This window comes from Bombus impatiens, unplaced genomic scaffold, assembly GCF_000188095.3.
Source record: "Bombus impatiens unplaced genomic scaffold, BIMP_2.2 scf_0107, whole genome shotgun sequence".
In the NCBI taxonomy this organism is placed as follows: Eukaryota; Metazoa; Arthropoda; class Insecta; order Hymenoptera; family Apidae; genus Bombus; species Bombus impatiens.
Window position 1 is genome coordinate 374,724 of NT_176526.1, and position 20,729 is coordinate 395,452.

A 20,729-nucleotide genomic window follows, 5' to 3' on the forward strand; every position below is an offset into this window, starting at 1 on the left:
AATCGCGAATTGAAAATAACCCTTTGGTTAAGTGCAACAGATACACTAACACAAGTTCAAATTCTATTTTTTTCCTATATATCGTCAGTCGTCGACGCGTTTAATACACACGGCCTACGTTTCCATAATCTAACCTCACTTGAATTTGCGATGTGGCACTTAGCATTTTAACATATTTCATACTTTGATTAGCGGAAGATCGATTTAATTCGAGTGAAATAATGATTATAGCATAGTGTTTCAGTGACTAACGCGCTAGAATAAAAAAGGAGGAACTTTCAACGGATATGAATGTACATACTTAGCGAATAAAAAAAATGAGAGTGTCATTATTACTGATCTTTCGAATTTTATACTTTTTCGATGTATATGGTGTCACAAATGCTTGGGACAATGACGAATTGGAAGTATTTGATGTTGTCGAGGAGGTCAATCAAAATTTCTACGAAGTGCTTGGTGTCCCCCAGGTTTATCTCGTTTTTTATTGTCCTTATTTACATAATTAATTTTCTAAATGAAAAACAAATAGTTGATGAATTAATTTTTCAGACCGCAAATGCTTCGGAAATTAAAAAAGCTTTCAGACGATTGTCACTGCAGTTGCATCCGGATAAAAATCCTGCAGAAGATGCAGAACAGCAGTTTAGGAAAGTAAGTAACAGATCGTCCTAATTCTGAAATAAACATTTCGAATGATAAAGGACAAAAAATGCCTAATTTCTACTCCTTTGGGTACCTAAAATTCTAATTTATCATCCTATAAGTCCTATAAGTATCATAAAAATACAATCATTTATGGCAAATATGGTGTGAAAGTTAGAAAATATAGATGAAGTTAACAGTATGTTCTGATACACAATAAATATATTCCAACTTATTTTAGAAGTTATAATATAATTAGAACCATATTTTATGGAATATTTTGATCATAATACGTTATCTTAAATAGTTGTATTTTATTACAATTAATTAGCAATTTAAGCAATATGTTTTTTCATACTATATAAATATTGACTTTCTTCTACAAAATACTATTTGAATTTTTGTACTTCTTGCATTAATTTCAAAATTGTGATCACTTAAAGTTAGAAAAATTCAATTCACTTTTTGAGGCAATGTCAACTTCATCTACAGTTTTTACAACTTTCCCATCACATTTGCTATAAATGATTATATTTTTATGATACCTGATTTGTACTTAGATACTTTATATAAAAAATGATGCCTGATTAGAATTTTCAGTGTCTGAGGGGAAATAAATTTAGTATTTTTTCACCACCTTCCTCTTATTTCCAGTTAGTCGCTGTTTATGATATTCTGAAAGATCCTGCGAAACGTCAGCGATACGACAATGTTCTAGTTAATGGATTGCCAAACTGGCGATCAGCCGTGTATTATTACCGCCATGTGCGGAAAATGGGACTTGTAGAATTAGGAATAATTTTATTTTTACTGATTACCATCGGACAATATGTAGTTGCGTGGGCCGCATATTTCGAGAAAAGATATACATATGTATGTAAGAAAAACTACTCAAAACTAATGGAAGTTAAATTGCTTTGCCTATTTATCATAATGTATGTTGCAGGAACAAGTTTTGGGCAGTAAACTTCAGAAAATGCAAAAAAAGAATAAGAAAGGGAAGATGGATGTGCCGGATTTGGCAGACATTTTGGAGAAAATTCCTACACCAACTATTTGGAACACTCTCCCGTTTCAATTTCCAAGATGGATAATAGCTTTTACGTTGTCCATACCTGATATCGTGCGTGTAATGAATACTATACTGGAAGAAAGAAAACGTAGGAAAAAGCAAAAAGAAGAAGAAGCATTGTGAGTAAAGCTGTGATATTCAAATGAAACGTATTATTTGCCACCAAACATTTTCCTTCCATTAGGTATGCTTAGAATTTATTTATACGACCTGTTTCAGAATGCAAGAAAACGAACAACCAGAACCAGAATTCACATCTCGTACGAGGAGACGCAGAACTGGTTTCACTCCGCAAGAAAGAAGCGGTAATGGCGTTAAAGAGGTGTTTAAGAAAGATCAAACGAATCACGTTTATCAGAAACCTGCTATTTCTGGGGGATTATGGACTGATGATGACATACTAGAATTAATAAAACTCGTGAAGAAGTATCCCAGTGGTACATCAGAGAGGTGGGATAAAATTGCAGACGCGATGAACCGTACAGTTACCGAAGTTACACATATGGCAAAAAAGGTTATTTTCTAATCTGTTTTTTATAGATTCTAATTCTAACTTCTTGATGAATAATTTTTTGGTACTTGCTAGATAAAAGACGAAGGATTAAAACCCGGTTCGTGTACAGAGGAGACTGTTATAGAAGAACGTTCAAAAAAGATAAAGACTCGTGCCGAGAATGTAGAAAGCATTAGCGAATGGAGTCAAGAACAACAAAGAGCTCTAGAAGCGGCTCTTATAAAATATCCTAAAGGCACATCAATAGATAGATGGGAGAAAATTGCAAAATGCGTTGAAGGAAAGAGCAAGGTATCGTATATAGATATATTACAACGCATTTTTCAAACGTATGTTTAATATAATCGATATTGCGTTCCAAAGGATGAATGCCAAGCAAGGTATAGACAATTGGTGGAATTAGTCAAAAAGAAACAACATACTCAATAGCCTGCCATGTACAAGATGTTCCTTCGACAAAAAGTATAGTCCAATGCCAATCAAGTCCAAAAAAGAAAAATGAAAGAAAAACATAATTTTCGATCTTAAGATGATACATATTTCACAGCTGTTGTACAAGCTTTACAAAGTGAATTAAAGATTTCTTAAAAGTACTCTTATACAAGGATGACGCATTAAGAATAATTAAGAAAAAAAAGAAACTTTATACACGAAAAAGAACAATTACTCCTACATCATTTTATTATTAAATGTTTGTGGAGAATGTATTTATTTAATAAATTTAATAACTAATTCAGAGGAAAAGACTGACAAGAGATATGATAATTAAATACTTTCCTGTTCTCTGAGACTGATACGCCGTATCGTTTTAGCTTTGAAAACAAATTGTAAAAAGTAATCATGCCAAAGTGTATAACACATTTTACTTTACCATTAATATAACTTACATATATAGATGAACTATATTAATATAGTCGATATTATACTCTGAAAACTAACTTACTTGTATTGTACTTGTTAAAACTAGTACAAACAAATTCCGTCTTAAATATTTTTCGAGATCCAACCCAGGAGTTATACTATAAAGTAAAACAGTGGGCCCTGTTCTTGCATTATGAGTGTAAATATTTAAAAGGCTATAAATTTGCAATGGACGAGATAATTGCCCACGAATTATTCTGCGTAATTTACTTTACTTAAGAAATTATAAATAAATGTAAGCATAGAGAACTACTATTATAATTTCAACGTCGAACATATTTTATAATTGTCTAAATGGAAAGCAACATTTTGTGTAACTAATATTTAATTTTGTATCATACGCAAAGAAGTGAAGTGAAGAAAACAACTAGTATATCCGAGCTATTTATTGGTTAGTTTTTAAATAATGACTGTACAAAATACTATTTACAGATTGTATAATAAACATTTTAATTACGTCTTCTTCGAACCCTTGATATTCGCCAAGCGTTCGGTTCTTCGTACTTATTATAAAGTGGTTCCAATCTTTGGTTCTTCTTAAACTTGCTAAGTTTGGTCGGATCGCTAAATTTGAAAAATGCTGGCGCAAACTCTACTAACCATTTTGGATCTATAGTTGTCACTTCCCTCATGTATTCTTTTGTAGTTTGGACCAATTCATGATAAATTACCTATAGAAAATGAAAGAAAAAATTGGTCATATGTATCTTTTATAATTACGTTTCTAACCTTCATTGACTTACCCATTCCGGTTGTCTGTTAAATAACGCGCTACTTGGATGAATGTAGACAACTTGGCTATCTACCAAGGTTCTATATCCTTCTTGAGGATCTTTCTTTGCGGCGTTTCTGAAGAAACCAGAACAAACAGCTTTCTGAATTCTTACAGTGTTTTTACCCGCAGATACTACGTCCAATTTGTGTCTGATAAACCAAATAAATAATTAGTTTATCTTATTAGATATTAAAAAATTGTATTTACAAATAAACTGATAATTACCTGTCCATTATACCTAATAGTTGTTTCCGAACATCTTGAGCGCGTTTTAAAGTTCTAATTTGCACAAAATTTTCATAACACCATGCATTACTAAATTTATTATTTCTCCAGGAGTTATAAACTGCCAACAGAGTTAAATGATCGCCCTCCGGTTGGTTGAATTTTGCTTTCTTTTGATCTGCTAAAGCTTGCTTATCTTTCGGTCTAGGAAAATTACAAAAATTAAACATTCGTTCGCGATTCTCGTCCGATATCATTTCTTACCTGTAGAAGACGTTCTGAACAGATAACATGCTGACGATGGTCAATATCTCATCTGAGCATTGAAGATGTACGCTCATAATAAGCATTTTAGATAAATTAGGTTCTAGAGGAAACTCTGCCATCCTTCTTCCTAATCTGGTTAACAAACCTTCGTTATCTAATGCACTTAAGCTGTGTAGAGATTCCAAAGCCATAATCAGCGATTCGACAGGTGGAGCATCCATAAAATCAAAGTGTAATAGATCATTGATGCCCATAGTCTTTAATTGTAATACCGTGGTTGCTAAATTAGTACGTTGGATTTCTGGAACCGGCGTCGGAAGCATTTCGTCCCTAGAAAGAATTATAATTAAATAGTTTATTTGTTGCATATTTTCAAATATAGAGTATTTCAAAGTATTTGTAAATTTTAAGCCAAATACCTATAAGCCCTTTCAGTATAAAGTCTATAACATTTTCCTGGACCAGTTCTGCCAGCCCTTCCTGCTCTTTGTTTCGCAGCTGCTTGACTTATTGGTGTTACTATAAGACTATCCATTCCAGTTTTAGAATTATAGACCTTCTGTTTCACAAATCCTGGATCAACTACGTAATAAATTCCATCGATAGTCAAACTAGTTTCCGCTATATTGGTGGCTATTACCACTTTTCTGGAACCAGGTGGAGCTGGTTCAAATATTCTCGTCTGCATCTCCGAAGGAAGCGCCGAATACACGGGCAAAATGATTAACTCTGGAACATCAGGACCTAAAGATTTCATACGTTCGTATAAAATTTCACAAGCTGTGTCGATTTCTTCTTGACCAGTTAGGAATAGAAGTATGTCTCCTGGAGGTTCTCTCAAATGTATCTGCATTACTGTTATCAGTGCGGCATCCAGATAGTCTGTTTCTGGTTCTTTGGTGTACATGACCTGTTTAAAATAATTTCAACTAATACTTTCAGTTATAAAAACTTTTAAACATAGATTTGGATCACTCACTTCAACTTCGAATGTTCTACCAGGAATAGTGAAGATCGGTGCTTCAAAAAAGTATTGTGAAAATTTGACAGCATCCAAAGTTGCACTTGTAACGATTAGCTTTAAATCTGGCCTCCTCCCTACAGCTTGTTTCAGCAATCCAAAAAGAACGTCCGTGTGAATGGTACGTTCATGTGCCTCATCCAACATAATTACAGAGTATGTCTTCAAATCCAAATCCATGAGACATTCTCTTAGCAACATACCATCAGTCATATACCTACAAAATTGAACATTAATATTGAATATTTGTATCTATGCAATTGAAGAACGTATTACTTACTTTATGTTGGTTTCTGGACCAGTACAGTCTTCAAAACGAATCGTGTAGCCAACTTCTTGTCCTAAACGACAACCGAATTCTTCCGCCACTCTTTTGGCAACTGACATGGCAGCCACTCTTCTAGGTTGAGTACAGCCGATCTTTCCACGGGCTGTGAACCCTGCTTCTGCTAAATACTGTGTAATTTGCGTGGTCTTTCCTGACCCTGTTTCTCCAATTACGATTAAAATTTGATTATCCGTCACAGCTTTAACTAAATCATCCCTGAGTTTATATATTGGTAAGCTCTGACGCTGTTCAAGAAGAGTTAAATTTGTTTTCTTTCCAAAGGAAGACTTTTTTCCTCCTATCACGTGTTTCTTCCACTCGGGCAAATCTTGTGTTTGAAGGCCGATTCCACGCATGTTCGCAGCTAATGTTCTACTTTCAGCTATACAATTTATAAAAACTGTATTGTTAAAGTATTTTATATTAAAAAGTTTTTAAGTGTACGTAGAAATAAAAAGATTACCTTCTGGTAGAGGGTCAATCCAATTTTTGTTCAGACCTGTTGGAACAGAATCCATTTCCTGTTCTCTTTGCAACATTTTTTGTTCCCTCCTTTCCTTTGCTAAAGCACTCTGCATCATTGCAGCTTGCGCTAAAGAACCATCAGGATTTTTTACTATACGAACAGGACTTAAGTCTCCAAGAGCTCTTCCGTGGCCATGTAAAAATGGTGGCTCTTCTTCCACTAACTCTATTTCAACGTCTTCTTCTTCATCGTCTTCTCGTGGGAGGATTCCCGTTTCGGTATCGAATTCTGGCAATTCACTCCTATAGAAAAAGGTAAAGTTCAAGCAATGAAGTTACTACATCAAGAAATTTAATTATTTAATTAATTTTAGTAATACCTATCGATACAAGATGCGGCAAGCATTTGTTTAATTTCCCACTTTTCTGGAGAAGACAATCTCTGCACACGTTTTCTAGAATAAGTTTCGTCCTCGTCCCAATTACCCTGGAGTTCTAACAAGGAAGTAGGCCTATCTGGATTTCTCAAATGTTTCTCATCTTCTTCAGTTTTGGTAACAGCCACAACAGGATTTAGATCCCTGCCGGTTTCCTGATCAACATCCTTCATACTTAAAGAAACCTATTAAAACTCAATTAGTAAAGCTCTAAATCTATTTAAAAATATATTTACTTCATTTTATAAGTTTGTATACCTTTTGTCCACCAATATTGAGGACTTTCACGAGCACCTTCTGACCCCTAGATACTACATCGCTAGCACTGGCGACTCTTCCTTCCCTTCTTAATTGTGAGATATGAACAAGCCCTTCCCACCTTCGTTTCAAACCCTCCAATTGAACAAAACAACCAAAAGGTACGATATTAGCTACTTTGCCTGAATAGATCTTGCCTACTTCTGGATCCATGGAAAGTTCTTCTACAGATCGCGATCTAGATCGATCAAGTTTATTGGAATATTTGTCCCTATGAAATTTTCTGTCTCGTGATCTAGATCTTTTACGATCTCTGGACCTGTGACGTCTTCTATCTCTGGATCTTGAACGATCTCGTGACCTTGAACGAGATCTAGACCTATGCCTTCTGTCTCTGCGACCTGATGAACGTGATCTGTGTCTTCTTCTATCTCTTGATCTACTTCTTCTTGCGTGTTTGTTCTTCTTATCATTATTATCGATTGATTGGTTTTCTTTCTTGCTATCTTCTTTGTTAGACTTTTTTGATGGTGCTAGTTCCTCCAAACTTGCCATAGCACTGCTGACTATATCATCGTCTTTGAGTTCTTTTTCATCCACAATTTTTGGTTCCTCGTTTGGCAGTGCTAGGGCAGGGAATTTTTGAGCTAGTTCATCTTGCTTTGTCGGAGGTTTCAATGATTTCTCCTCCAATTTAGTTGGCTTCATATGTTGTATTATTCTTAGCAAATTGGCCATAAAAGATTCCTAAATGAATAATTAAACGTTACAATGCAGCTAGATAAAGGAACAAAGGGATAAAAGGATAAGGTTCATAAATTACTTACAGAAAATTCAGCACCATTTTCAATGAGAACTTTTTTAAATTTATCAAATGTATCATTTTTCTCTGCCAAATGGATTATGAATTCAGCTGTAGGAAAGAGAATATAATTTATAATTATAATAATGTAATATAATTAATAATTAAATATAGTTTATATATAATCTAGTCAACAACAAAATGTAAACAATGAGAGACTTTATGAGAATTAAGAGAACATAGGATATGTTTGTATTAGAGTAACAAAATCTGTGTTTTTATTAATATAAATAAAATTATATTCCATACCCAAATCTTTGTCATTTAGCCCTAAGTGATTTTCCAATTCCGTGCATATTTTCGAAACCAAAGACAGGTGTTCGAGCTTTGCAACTTCATCCATTTTCGTGCTTTCACTTATCTGCTTATACCAATACTAAGTATTTGAAACACATAAATTAATACATGATATTGGAAATTTCAATTCAAACCATTCTTTCGTGAAATTATGCTTGGAATCAATGTACATGCGTTATGAAGCATAAAATTTGCCATAAAAACATTACGGAAGCATTTGGAACTATGTTATTATCATTATTATGCAGGAAATGTCTTTAACAAGTGTCAGTAATAAAAGAATTTTGTTGTAGGAAATAACTATAACACTTATCAGTAACAAAATATTTTAGCTGCAGAAAATAAACTGAGCATGTATTACCAGAGAGAAAATGAAAATGCTTACGCTTATGAGCACTTCTGGTTGTTCTCGGAATAGTACTCTAACATAAAGGAACCACAGCCGAATATACAACTATCGTATTCTTAGTCAGTGCTCTAACTTAAAATTTAAATACATAGATTCTTGTATATGTCAGCGTACAACCAAACAGGGCAGATCTCTAATTCTATAGATTCTTGTATATGCTAGCGTTTGACGCCTTCAGCACTTAACCGCAGGATACAACACCTGTACTATGAAACAACTAGAACTACGGGTGTAAACACTCTTATTTCTTCTCTAGTATTATATATGTGCCTTTTTTTATCATAATTTTGCTCTTAATTCTTGACGACTATTCTAAATGATTAATTATTAAAAATTTTTAATAATAATAACTATTCTATTAAATAAATACATTCATAAAACATGGTAGAATAATCTTTCTCACTTTTTTCTTTTAATTATTGTATGTTTTAATTATTTATTAATAATATATATATATATATTGATAACAGTATGAATATTTAAATAATATATCGTAGTGTTATTTTTACTATAGCCTACTTTACTATACCATATTTTATTTAATAATAGATAGTTATAAGACACGAAAATTTTCCGTTAAGAGCATAATTTTATTCGCAATTGGCAATGAACATTACCTTAAATATGTTGTTTATTTAACAATTTAATTAATTTGACCATTTGATTAGATTGAATTATCGCGCGCTCATATGGAAGGAAGTTCGTTCCTATTGGCAGAAAATATTGCGAACTCAAACCGAGCGCTCCTATTGGCGGAGGCTATATTAAAGTCTCCACGATTGGTAATTCAGGATTAGTATTGAAATTCGTGGAGCCAGTGTACGTCGCGTCACATCGTCATTATTAATATCATCATTTTATCATCATTTTTACGCTTCTATCAGCATCATCAGAATAGTACGTTTTTATTTATTCACTTATCAATTATCATTTTTAGTAAAATTAAGTAGTTTTCCGAAATTTCTTTGTACTTTTATCGTTGATTGTATATTTGACGATTAGAGTCATCGATACTTTATATTACGGGCCTCTGAATCGTAATTTGAATTCTATTATTGATTTATTTTGCTATAATTTGTTCAAATATTATAAGTTATTGGTTTTTTGTACATTTACTTGAAATTGTTGGTTTTCCTTTGTATATATTATTCGCTGATGAAAGATTAGCAGTTTACAGCACTGAGGCTATGGGAGATTCATAATCGATAATTTAAATCGATACAAAAACGACGCTGCAGATGATTAATAATCAATTTCTTGACTTCTTATGCAGATTTGGTAATGATTGAGTTATTATAACAAAGGCAGACGTATGTACATGTTTATTTTCGTTTTTTATTGGACCAATACTAATCTTTGCTACACAATTGCTATACAGCAGTGTAGAAGTAACTTATTAAGTGTATGAGAGCTTTGAATACTATATTCCAATTATGTAGTTAAATATTTGTGCATACGTTTTGCTTCAATTATTATCGAATAAAGTGCAACTTTTCAATTATTAGAATACCAATTTTTATCTTTATTTTATATGGACAAACAACGTAAGAACAAATTGTGATATTGAATATTTTATTACAGATTGTTTGTAACCTGCACTTGTGCCATGGGTTTCGATGGTTCCTGTTTGATGACGTCATTGATAATGACTTTCTGGACTATGACGATCAGCATCGATGACAGGTTCTTCGCATCTGTGGTGAGTCGCATGTATTTTTGTTCCTCCGGTCACTCAATCATGTCGTAGGACGAAAGGTCCGAATCGGCACGGGTGATTGGTTGTATTACGTAGAATTTTTTGCCAGCACAGTGACCGCGGGTATTTATTATACTCGTGAGTAGTAACATTTCTTTTTTCTGTGTGTTATTTATTAGTTGAGGATAGGTCTTCTTGCACATCGCGTTTTTGTATTATATTATTTGTTTTTATATTAATAGTATTAATATAATGATTCACTATAATTACTTCTAAAATCAGAATATACTAAAAATGTATATTTGCAGAAGCCAAATAACCATACAAATATACGTATATAAATGAGATGTGAATATTTGAATAAATGAGATAAGTGTCGGAATGACAACTGAATATTTCGTGGAGAAGTCGGATATTCTCCGATTTCGTTGCATTAAAAATGGAAATTATTTTTATTAATTGTTTGGCTTTTATATTTGTATTTGAGTATTAATTTAAAAAATAGAAAGATATCGAAGCTTAGTCCTTCCGTACAAAAATGTTTTGAATTTTATGCGCAAGAAGAAATTTCGCGACAGGCAGATCTCGGAATCGAAGCAACAAGTTTTCTGTACTGCTTTCATACTTTTCAAATTGTGCTTCGACGAAGGGATCGCCTGAGGTTGTTGGCATTAGTATCTTATCTTGATTCAATTATTAAATAAATTTCTTATTCCGTTCATTCTTTCTTTCAATACTAAAGTTTAATAAGTTGTTAGAGTTTAGAGTCAATTATTTGAGCGAATAATTATGTTATATTGCTTTTTATGAACACATTCGATATTAGAATTTTGGTAATTCATTAAATTAATAAAGTAGAGTATACAGTGATCATAATTTGAAATAAAATTTGAAATTGCAAAATGAAGAACGATTAGCCCGTTAAATACAAAATAGATGCATAAATATCATTTTTAGTTAGGATTTTCAGGTTTAACCCCTTCCGTATTCGTTGCCAGGACCTCACTCACGTGCCCAGGTGCTACTTGGGTGAGAGAAAGGCAACGGGTACGATGACCATTGACAAATTTATAACAATTTCTAAGCGACTGACGATGCGTTAGTGTATCGTGAACGATGTACTTTCCACATTGTGCGTGTGGTTAGGCTGTGGAATTGCGTCGTTTTAGCTATTATTCCGTTCATTATAAATTTAAAGATGATAATGATAATTACTGGTACCAAATTTCGTACCACCTATCGTTTCTTTGAATTATGAATATTTATACGAATTACAATCAACAAGTCACAGGACTTACTTTTATCGTGTTGTTAGTAATGGTCGCTAACTTTCGTCAGTCGATTTCAGCAAAATGGTACGTACATTAGAGTGTGCAAGTTGTGTGTCAAACTCGGGTGTCGGAGGTGTCCCGGGACGTCCTCTCTAGTGTAGGTTCTTGCGCCCGAGTGGTATGTGTGAGAATCGTGGAGTGAGTGCGTTGGTGTGGTCTCTCTCTGGTCGGGTAGGCTCATTCTCGCGTGTTCAATCTATTTCAGGAAATGTAATTTGAAAAATGGATGGCAAAGCCTGGCACGGGGCAGAATGTCACGTCTCTGGCATAGTTGATCGATTTTTCGATTTTCGCGATCGTGGTCGCGAGTAGGTTTCGAAACGAGCGTTTATGTATTGCTCGAGCACGCACATGCGAACGGACAGCGATCGCTCTGATCGTTGTTCATCCATATGCATTTGGGCCAGCTTCCGCGATTTATATTTTTATTTCACCTTTATAAGTTATTTTTTGGTTTGCGATTTAGAAAGTCTCGAGCCTAGATGTAAGTTTCAGCGGGCATCGCGCCCGAAGAAAGAAGAGGCTATGAGCCGAAGAGGCCCGGCAAACTGCCACTCAAGAGGGCAACTACTAATGGCTGCCCATCCTCTGGGTCATCCAGATACAGAGCATGGGAAGTCATTCTTGTTACTATTTTGTCACTGTGCTCGTTTTTAGTATTTGTAGTAGTATTAGTTGTAATTTGTTTGTTACCGACGTATATGTCGGCCCATCCTCATTTGGGCTAGTCGCGGTATTTGCATTAGCGTTGCGATTGATTAATTACGGTTTGGACTAGCGTTGCAATGAAAAAATGATCGCGTTTGCTTTAGTGTTACGAATTGTAAAATGTCGCGATTGTATTTTCGATCGTGAATTGCTAGAACTTATTAAAGCGTAAAATTAGAGTTTCTCGCGTTTTGTTTTACTTAAAGTTAAATTAAAGCGATGTTAATTTTGGATTAATTTCGTAGTACTACGGTTTCTGATTATCGATTATAATTGAAGTAGCTTTTATTCAATCTAGTAATAGTAACTTACATTAAATCCGCTTTAAGAATTAGCGTTGCGATGTATTTCATCGGGATTGCTTTCATAATTTTTTCGATTAGCGTTGCGTTGACGAATGATCGCGTTCTTGTAAGTAGCGTTGCGTCTATAAAATGCCCAAAATGTTCCACTGGAATTGTGGAAACCTATCCCCGTTTCTGGATCACCTGAAGCAGCTAAGACAGTTGCACAGAGGTGGTCGTGCATCAGCAGCTTCGAACGTGGCTGCACTTGGACATCTCGGTATTAGTGTTGCGTATGTTGAAATATGAGTGCACAGATTAGTGTTTATTAGCGTTGCGTGAATAATGAATACCTTGCTGTGATGTGAAATAATGAACACATGCATGGTGTGTGCTTTCGCGAATTTTGCATTTCTTTCTATCTCTTTTTTTTTGTCAAAATTAAATTAAATATAATTGCAAATGTAATAAAGCACTCTTCGCGGTTTATTTTGAGAAGATTTTATTTTATGATTACGGATTTAGTAAATTAGCGTTGCGAAATAGAAAAATGTTCCACTCATATACAAGAATAGCATTTGAAATTACAAAATACGTAATATGAGCTAATTGGCTGCAATCGCTATTATGTTTTTATGGGAATGTAATTACATACATAGCTAGGAATCGATCTAATTTCAGTAATAATTCCAAATTATAGGTAGTACAACAGAACCTTTGTATTTTTGAACGATCGTTATTACAGTAATTCGTCTGTAGCAGATGTAGCGATATGACGATAGAGTGCGCCAGTCATATGTTACCATCGCGATATAAAGATAGGGCGCGGGAGCGAGTTGAAGAAATGATACGAGAATAGAAAGAGAACGCTGCATAGAACTTTCTTCTATTCTTGTCTAATAACGCATGCATGCCGATGCCGCTCGTTAATCGGTGTTACACTACATATTTACGAATGTCCATGCGTTACTAAGCAAGGACAGAAGGGATATCTATGCAACGTTCTCTTTCTATTCCTAAATCGCTTTTCCAGCAGGATATCTTTGTATCTTTATGATTTTGCGGTGACACAACCATAGAATCACAGAAAATACTTTTTCGAAACAAATTTTAAGTGGTATTTTAAGTAAGGAGGGCGCCTCTTTACATGGCCTTTCAACTGTTTTATCGACAGCAAAATTCTCATAATCCTTAATTTGCCTTCACTGATTTACAAAGATGATCGAAATGACAAGTTCGTAGATCCCGTTAATTCACTTAACTCTTTAATCCGATTTTTGTATCTCCTCGCTACTGTTTCACAAAATATATTCCAAACTGCTTCGTTCTACATTCTACGTTATTCCGTTCCTTCGGATAACAAATTCTTCCATGCAATCATTTAATACTCTGACAGTCACACATTTCGGCCTAGATCTTATTGCCAACTGCTAGTACGTTTCACTCAGTCTATTATCGTATATTATGATACACGATGATTATCACGAGAAAATTGCATCGACTCTATCTTCGTTATTAATTTTCTATCGTATCGTGTGTTAATTTATTTTCTACACTTATACATTGTATTGTACAAGTCTATTTACTTTGTACATCGGAAAAATAGCGAAAATCCAACGGTTGTTGGTGCATTTCAGGATTCATACACAATTGAAAGGGAATGTCAATGGACATTTCATAATTTCATAATTTCTAAGAAATACTTACTAAACACTCAAGCGTTATTTCTAATGATCGAATGACTTGTATGCGTTTCGATCTCAATTGAATCAAGTATGATCTAATAGTTACTTATCTGAAGTATGATTTAATAGTGACTTATCTAAAGTGTGATTCAGTAAGAGGATGAGGAAAACCAGAACGAAGAACAAATAATAGTGGGTGTAAATTAACTCACTGTTAATGTTACCGCACTTATTCTCTCGCAGATGTTAAGTACAAGTTGTAAGCCCGACACTTATCATAGTCGTATAACGTAAACGTAATTTATCGTAAGTTTGTAAAGTGAACGTAACTTAATATGGACATGACGCGGTGGTAATTCATTACAGGCATGGCTGTTTAAAAAGAAGAGGGAGAAAAAGAAAGTCGGGTAGAGGCTTGTATCTAAAAGACTGGAAATAGCTGGTCTTCCGATCAAATAAAAGGAGTGGAGCCGGCGTCTAAAAACTACCGAAGGGTACACGCGATCGAAGAATTCAGCTGTCAGACTATAAATCGCCGAGCTTTCTTTGTATTCAGGAAATTTATTTCAACATTTTTCCCTTCGTACCGGCTAACTTGCTTTATATTCGTGGTGAATATCTTCCTCCGATCTTGTCCACGCGTATGCGCTTTCGTCAACAAGAGTACTTCACTTTCCTCCCCTTGTCACTCGGTACTCCTCTAATTGACATGCATCACGTTTTTTGGAATAATTCGCCAACCTATATACGAGCCAAATCCAACGCTAGAAACTGAGGATTTCGATGCATTTATGGGAAATTAAAAGACGCGAAGGTACACAGGGCGCAGCGAAATCAAACCTCCGGTTTCTAAATTTGATTTCACATTTCGTTTAGAATTTATTCATTTAATTTCAATTTTATTTATTTTCATTTATCGGTTAATCGGGTAAAGGGAAAGTTAATCGTACGGGCAAAAAGGTGTAAATTGGAGACAAGTATAATATTCTACCTTTTAACGCTCGTGTCTTTTTCGTCCTAACGCGGCAAAAGTGATCAGGTTTGTTTCTTCATTAGATTTGTTTTCTTCGTTAGAATTATGATATCTATCGCTGCTGATTAATGCCCTACGTTTCGAACATAGTAAAGTGAAAATCGGGGCGTAGGGTGCGAAGGAACGATAGTTGTGCTCATGGACACGGAAAATAGGATTCTTTATTAGCGTAAACAATTAATAGCCGGTAATATGTTCTGTACGATATAATATAAAGCACGGGGCAGCACATAGCCAGACGCTATAGTTTTCCCAATAACATCTTGTTTCTTTATGTCTGCGTTCTTCTGTACCGTCTCTTTTGTATCGCCACAGACAACGCCGAGTCGGCTGGAAGCCTCTTTCTTTTCGGTTGGTGGAATATAATTAGGACAATGTCCTTTGACTAATCTTTGTGGTTTTACTTGTAGCAGAGGTCGGCGTTTTCCCTTTTCACAATGTAACAGTAGTTTCGAATAATTTCCTCGCTTAGGATTTTACAGAAATCTAAATGATTCTTTATCCTCCTATTTTTTTCCTTTTCTTTTTTGATATAATACGCAGAATTCCTGGCGCATATATTTTATTGAAAAAATAGAAAAATTTATTTTTGTATTATTCTTCGTCGATGGTTTTAATTGTTAATGGTGAAATTTGCATGTTCGATATTTGTCACTGATGTCCGATGTTCCATGTCACTGATTTTCACGAACATGTCGATGCTAAGAAGACTTTCGGATGTACTTGCCTCTCGCACAATTATATTATTTCGCACGAGCTGCGAGAATTTTGGCCACAATTCGTAGCGCGGAAATTCTTCAAACTTATCATTGTTTATGTATCCACATATACAATGAGAAGTACGGAGAACGGAAAATATAGAACGCAGTTCTACTATTTCACGATAATATGTACGTTGCTTATTTTAACGCGCAGACTAAACAAATAATTGCTAATGGCATATCTATTGCTGCTTGAGTTCCACTCGGACTTGCACGCTTTGAACGATCCGCCGCGTCTAAGGCAGATTTGGCTACGAGCTTTAAGGCGCTTTAAAACACGTTCGTCGCCCAGTGTGATTCGGCCAAGTTTCCTGCGGGGGGGGGGGAACGTAAATAGAGCGACATTCGTTGTTTATCGCCTTCGATTCATTGTAATGAAAAGATTATTTAGTTTTGAAATGGAGAAAGCGATAAGCTTTCCAGCTAAAGTATTCCGAGGGATCTCATGGCAGATATCTCAGATCTTTCGTTTAGTCGAGAAGCATACTTGTGATTTTTTTATCCTCAAAATGTTCAGTAAACAGCGTGAAAATATATTTGAAAGTGAAGAGAGTAGTGATGACGAAGTCTACAACTATTGTTCGAGGTGCCTAAGATGAGCCTAAATGTGTTTGGAATGTTTTAAGAAATACCATGCGATATAGAATAATGTAATATATTATCCAGAATATAAATTAATTAAAAGTATGGTATAACGTGTTTTTAATATTTTTATGTTGTATATCCTATATAACAAGATATAACAAGATGAGCGTCACCCATACTTTGGTGACGGGTCCCCCACGGAAGTACACCCGTCACATAGATATGGGTGACGTGGTGACGAACGTGTTAAAACACTATGTAAGAACAGGTGTTCGATTTTATTAGAATCTTTGCTAGAAGATAGGCGATGAAATGAAATTGGCTTGTAACATTAGTGTTGAGCTTTTATATCTCGGAATAGAGAGAGCAAACGCGTGTATGAGTGTATTAGGTTGGCAACTAAGTAATTGCGGATTTCGTCATTACCACCTAATGACAAAATCCGCAATCACTTAGTTGCCAACACAATATTATGGAAATTCTTTATTCAGAAATATTAGAAATTAGAATTTTCATTGGTCTCTATCCTATGTGACAATTTATTGATAGATGGATTTATTACAGTGGATTAAAGAGAAAACGATTATTTAACTCGAACTAAATGCAATAGTGTGATATGACAACTCTCGATTAACGACTCTTCGCTCTTGACTCTCCGATGGCCAACTGACGAGCAACGACTGCGCTGCCGAAATATATCGATGGCCGTTAGGCTTATTCAAGTTTTCCGACTCTTTCGGCTTGTCGGCATTCGCGCTTTATCGTTCACATTGTCTGTATGTCGGCGATCTTCCCGCGGTATTACTATCGAGATATGTATAATTTTATGTGTTAGACTAGGTTAGATGCGTGGTAGAAATACTTGTGTGTGAATGCCAGTGTGTGGAAGTATGTGTGTGCGCGGCATCTCGAAAATAAATGAATGTAAAACGTTCAGTCGGTTAACAGTCAGGTACGGAAGAAAGTGCTGAGACGCGTACAACTACGTATCGATGAATATCTTAGAAATCGCTCACCAAATAAATATTTAATTATTCTAATATTAATTCCAAGTGTAAATTTAGCGTTCCTATACCATTATTTCGGTTATTAAGATTCAAAATTCTCAACAATTACATTGTGTTGGCAACTAAGTGGTTTTTTCATTAGGTAGTATTGACAAAACCTGCAACCAGTTGTTAGTTGCCAACCCAGTAATAGAGACAAAAGAAGATGTAGAGTTTTCCTAGAAGTGAGGTCGTAAGCAACAGACAGCAATGTTGAAATTAGCATACGTATTGATCGTTGATCAAAATATGACTTACATCTATGTGTTTGCCCGTCCTCCATAGGTTTATTTATTATTTAGTCGTTGGAAATGTGTGCGAAGGTTCGATTTCTTTTATTACATTCGTAACTCGTATATGGTGACACAGATTCTTATTAACAGATTGGCTAAAAAAGATGTTTCTTCGTCGACACGAGCTTTCTCGTAGATTCTCTGTTAATTAGGTACATTTGCCAGATTGTCTTAACACTGAGCCTATCAGAGACCGGATCAAATGATCGGTTTCGAAATTTATTTTAAAATTCTACATTCATCGATATTTGTTCTTCCAACTTTATGTGAATTCTTGTATCAGCCGATTAATCGATTTCTCAATATTTGTTAATGTAAGAAAGCTTTGAGAAGCGTGTGCCTGTAACGTGCCGAAAAAGGTAACCGACGACGAGTATAATCGTCAGACACAGGGTATCTACAGTTCCTATAACATAAAAATCACTGTTTCTATCTTCTAATTTCATTACTGCAATTTACCGCAATTACTAAATTGCAATTTAAACATCAAATTCTAGCTACCTTTTACGCATGACGTGTATTCTCGTCGAAAACAGCTAACTGGTCAAAGGTACAATACAAACAAAATTCTATCGAGCAACCTGTGACACGCTTGTTTCTTGAAACGATACAAAATATATTCCAAAAATGTGGTCTAATTTCGATCGCAGGTAAAACAGTATCTATATATCACATAACGATCTTGGAGGGTAAATAGACGGGCAGTTCGATCCTCGCGAATAATCTGTTGCTCGCGGTTCGACATGAATTAGCGCGACTGTTCTTTCATTCTTTTTCTTTTTTTCCTTTGCTATGATTAACAGACAGGCTGTTATAATTACACCGTCTATGCTGGTCCAGGATGCATCTCGTTGGTGAAAACGCGGGCGGATACGCGTGAGGCGAGGTTGACCCGTTTAAAAAAGATCACCCTCGCATCTGTTGCTGAGCGCAACAGATCCTCCAGTTGGACGAAGAGGTCGTATCAAGCGAGACAAGGAGGGAATACGCGTCGGCGAAAGCACGCGGTTCTCCTCTCCTTTTTTTTCTTCTTCTTTTTTTTTATATCTTCTTTTTCCTACCGGTATGACTCGTCGCTGCTGATGGCCGTTCGATTCGCTGTCTCGTGAATTTTCAAGCGGACAGCCTCGACTGGCTTGCGGGATTAGAGAAAAAACTGAACGGATCGGTGAACCGTAAAACGACGAAATACTTTAAAATCGATTATTTTTGCGTTAAAAATATCCCCCTGAAAAAAGAAGAAGGAGACGAGTGAATTTATTAGTTTGGTCTGCAAATGGCACGGATCTCTCTCATAGGATGTTTCCAAAGGTTTGATACGTTGTTCCCTTGTTCGTGATCCTGGTGCAGCTTTACGTAAGAATATTCTACGATAGTTTTTAAAGGAACCTGCATCGTTTATTCCACAAGAAACGTAACAAATGGAGCGATATCCGGCTATGGTAGAAACAACTTGCCAATTAATTAACTGCGCTGCACGACACCAGTAACTTTCTCCGCCGTCGCTTAACAATAGTTCAAGACCAAAGATGAACGACGATCCGACTTCTCGCGTCACTTTCTCCGATCGTTGCCAAAATTAATTATCTGACATAACCGAGTCATCGACGATTAACATAACGGACGTAGTTGTGCAGGTATCGGCGCGCTTATGATCTGCAATTTGATCCTGGACTCATTAACAGTACAACTATCGACAGTTAAAACGAAGCTAAGTTTCTAGCAAAACTGATCGACCGGTCTTTAAAAAATACGTAATAATAGAATATTTGCATATTTATTGACTTGTTACTTTCCTACAAAAGGAATTCCACGTTAAACGGTATATTTTTGATATTATTAATCCATCCAAGATTATGATCTCTAAACGAAGGTTAGTACGTTTATAAAATTGTAAAACCAGTCATCTCGACCGCTGTGATAATTCCAGCGTTAGCGTCATGCTGGATCCACAGTTTTCCTGATAATCGACGCCGCCGTATCGAACGATACCCGATGAAAATTTAAAAAACGCCTGACAAGATGTACACATCGAGGGAACTGGTTAATTCGGATTCGGTAAACAGATCGTAGGAGCATTTTACACTTTGACGACTACCGGTCATTTCGGCTGCTATTGCTACAAGCAGCCACGATGCAAAATTATTTTGATTTTGAATAAATAAAAAGATCATTACATCGTCGTGGAAAAAAATGTAACACGAGATAGGAGTTTTCAAATGAAATCGTAAAGCCAGTGATCTCGATCGATGTGATAGTTCTCCTGTTAAAAAATCGCGTACGTCCACTTTTGGATCCTAGTCGCCTCGTGCGTGAGTACGAAACGATCGTGTCCGTGGCAGGAACAACTTACTCCTCTCCGTGTAGAGAAAGAATCTGCTGCGAGAAAAAGATGCACCGCTACCTTCGGCGAGCGACAAAGACGTTAGACCCTCGCAAAATATCGCGGAGTGGGGGCAGCCAGAGAAAGACGGCGTGGAGTGGGGAGCACGACGGAGAAAGACGCGCCGGAGACAACAGCAGAGGAGGGGAAGCTGTGGTCCAATGGTGGGGGAATATCGCGCTAGTGGAAGGCAGACGACTAGCAAAGGACAGAGCTACGGCGCGAATTGGTGGTTGCGAGCGAGGAGGAAGAGGTGGATGGCCAGAGAGGAGAGGGAAGCCCCGTGGACGGAGAGAGCAGAGAAAGAGGAAGTCAGCGGGTGAGAGACAGAACGGCGGAGCGCAAGGGAACGCAGCTGAATCTGTCGGCGAGTCGGCGGGGTGAGGGAAAAGCACCGGGCTTTTGAAAAAGTTTTATCTTGCCGGCGCGCT

At 35.9% G+C, this 20,729-nt stretch overlaps 2 protein-coding genes across 2 annotated transcripts; one reads left to right on the forward strand and one right to left on the reverse strand.

The window, feature by feature from the left end:
* Nucleotides 1–63: 63 nt before the first annotated feature.
* LOC100748155 (dnaJ homolog subfamily C member 1) lies at nt 64–2,975 on the forward strand. The gene is made up of 7 exons (XM_003486333.4): nt 64–467; nt 550–651; nt 1,297–1,515; nt 1,589–1,833; nt 1,934–2,228; nt 2,301–2,519; nt 2,592–2,975. The coding sequence occupies exons 1-7, from the start codon at nt 318–320 to the stop codon at nt 2,655–2,657; spliced, it is 1,296 nt and encodes a 431-aa protein (XP_003486381.1). The 5' UTR covers nt 64–317; the 3' UTR covers nt 2,658–2,975.
* A 542-nt stretch (nt 2,976–3,517) lies between these two features.
* LOC100741692 (ATP-dependent RNA helicase DHX8) lies at nt 3,518–8,130 on the reverse strand. The gene is made up of 12 exons (XM_003486362.4): nt 8,037–8,130; nt 7,753–7,838; nt 6,926–7,672; nt 6,611–6,852; nt 6,229–6,533; nt 5,718–6,147; nt 5,396–5,654; nt 4,836–5,326; nt 4,414–4,746; nt 4,150–4,353; nt 3,893–4,073; nt 3,518–3,820 (listed from the first exon to the last, which is right to left on the reverse strand). The coding sequence occupies exons 1-12, from the start codon at nt 8,128–8,130 to the stop codon at nt 3,599–3,601; spliced, it is 3,594 nt and encodes a 1,197-aa protein (XP_003486410.1). The 3' UTR covers nt 3,518–3,598.
* Nucleotides 8,131–20,729: the final 12,599 nt, after the last annotated feature.

What these genes read in the sequence shown, in the direction of transcription:
- LOC100748155 (XM_003486333.4), top strand. Translation starts at nt 318, where the DNA reads ATGAGAGTGTCATTATTACTGATCTTTCGAATTTTATACTTTTTCGAT. An exon ending in TCGAGAAAAGATATACATAT is followed by an intron (nt 1,516 to 1,588) that starts GTATGTAAGAAA and finishes TGTATGTTGCAG; the next exon opens with GAACAAGTTTTGGGCAGTAA. An exon ending in CAAAAAGAAGAAGAAGCATT is followed by an intron (nt 1,834 to 1,933) that starts GTGAGTAAAGCT and finishes GACCTGTTTCAG; the next exon opens with AATGCAAGAAAACGAACAAC.
- LOC100741692 (XM_003486362.4), bottom strand. Translation starts at nt 8,130, where the DNA reads ATGGATGAAGTTGCAAAGCTCGAACACCTGTCTTTGGTTTCGAAAATA. An exon ending in GGTCCAGAAACCAACATAAA is followed by an intron (nt 5,655 to 5,717) that starts GTAAGTAATACG and finishes TCAATTTTGTAG; the next exon opens with GTATATGACTGATGGTATGT. An exon ending in GTAGAACATTCGAAGTTGAA is followed by an intron (nt 5,327 to 5,395) that starts GTGAGTGATCCA and finishes TATTTTAAACAG; the next exon opens with GTCATGTACACCAAAGAACC.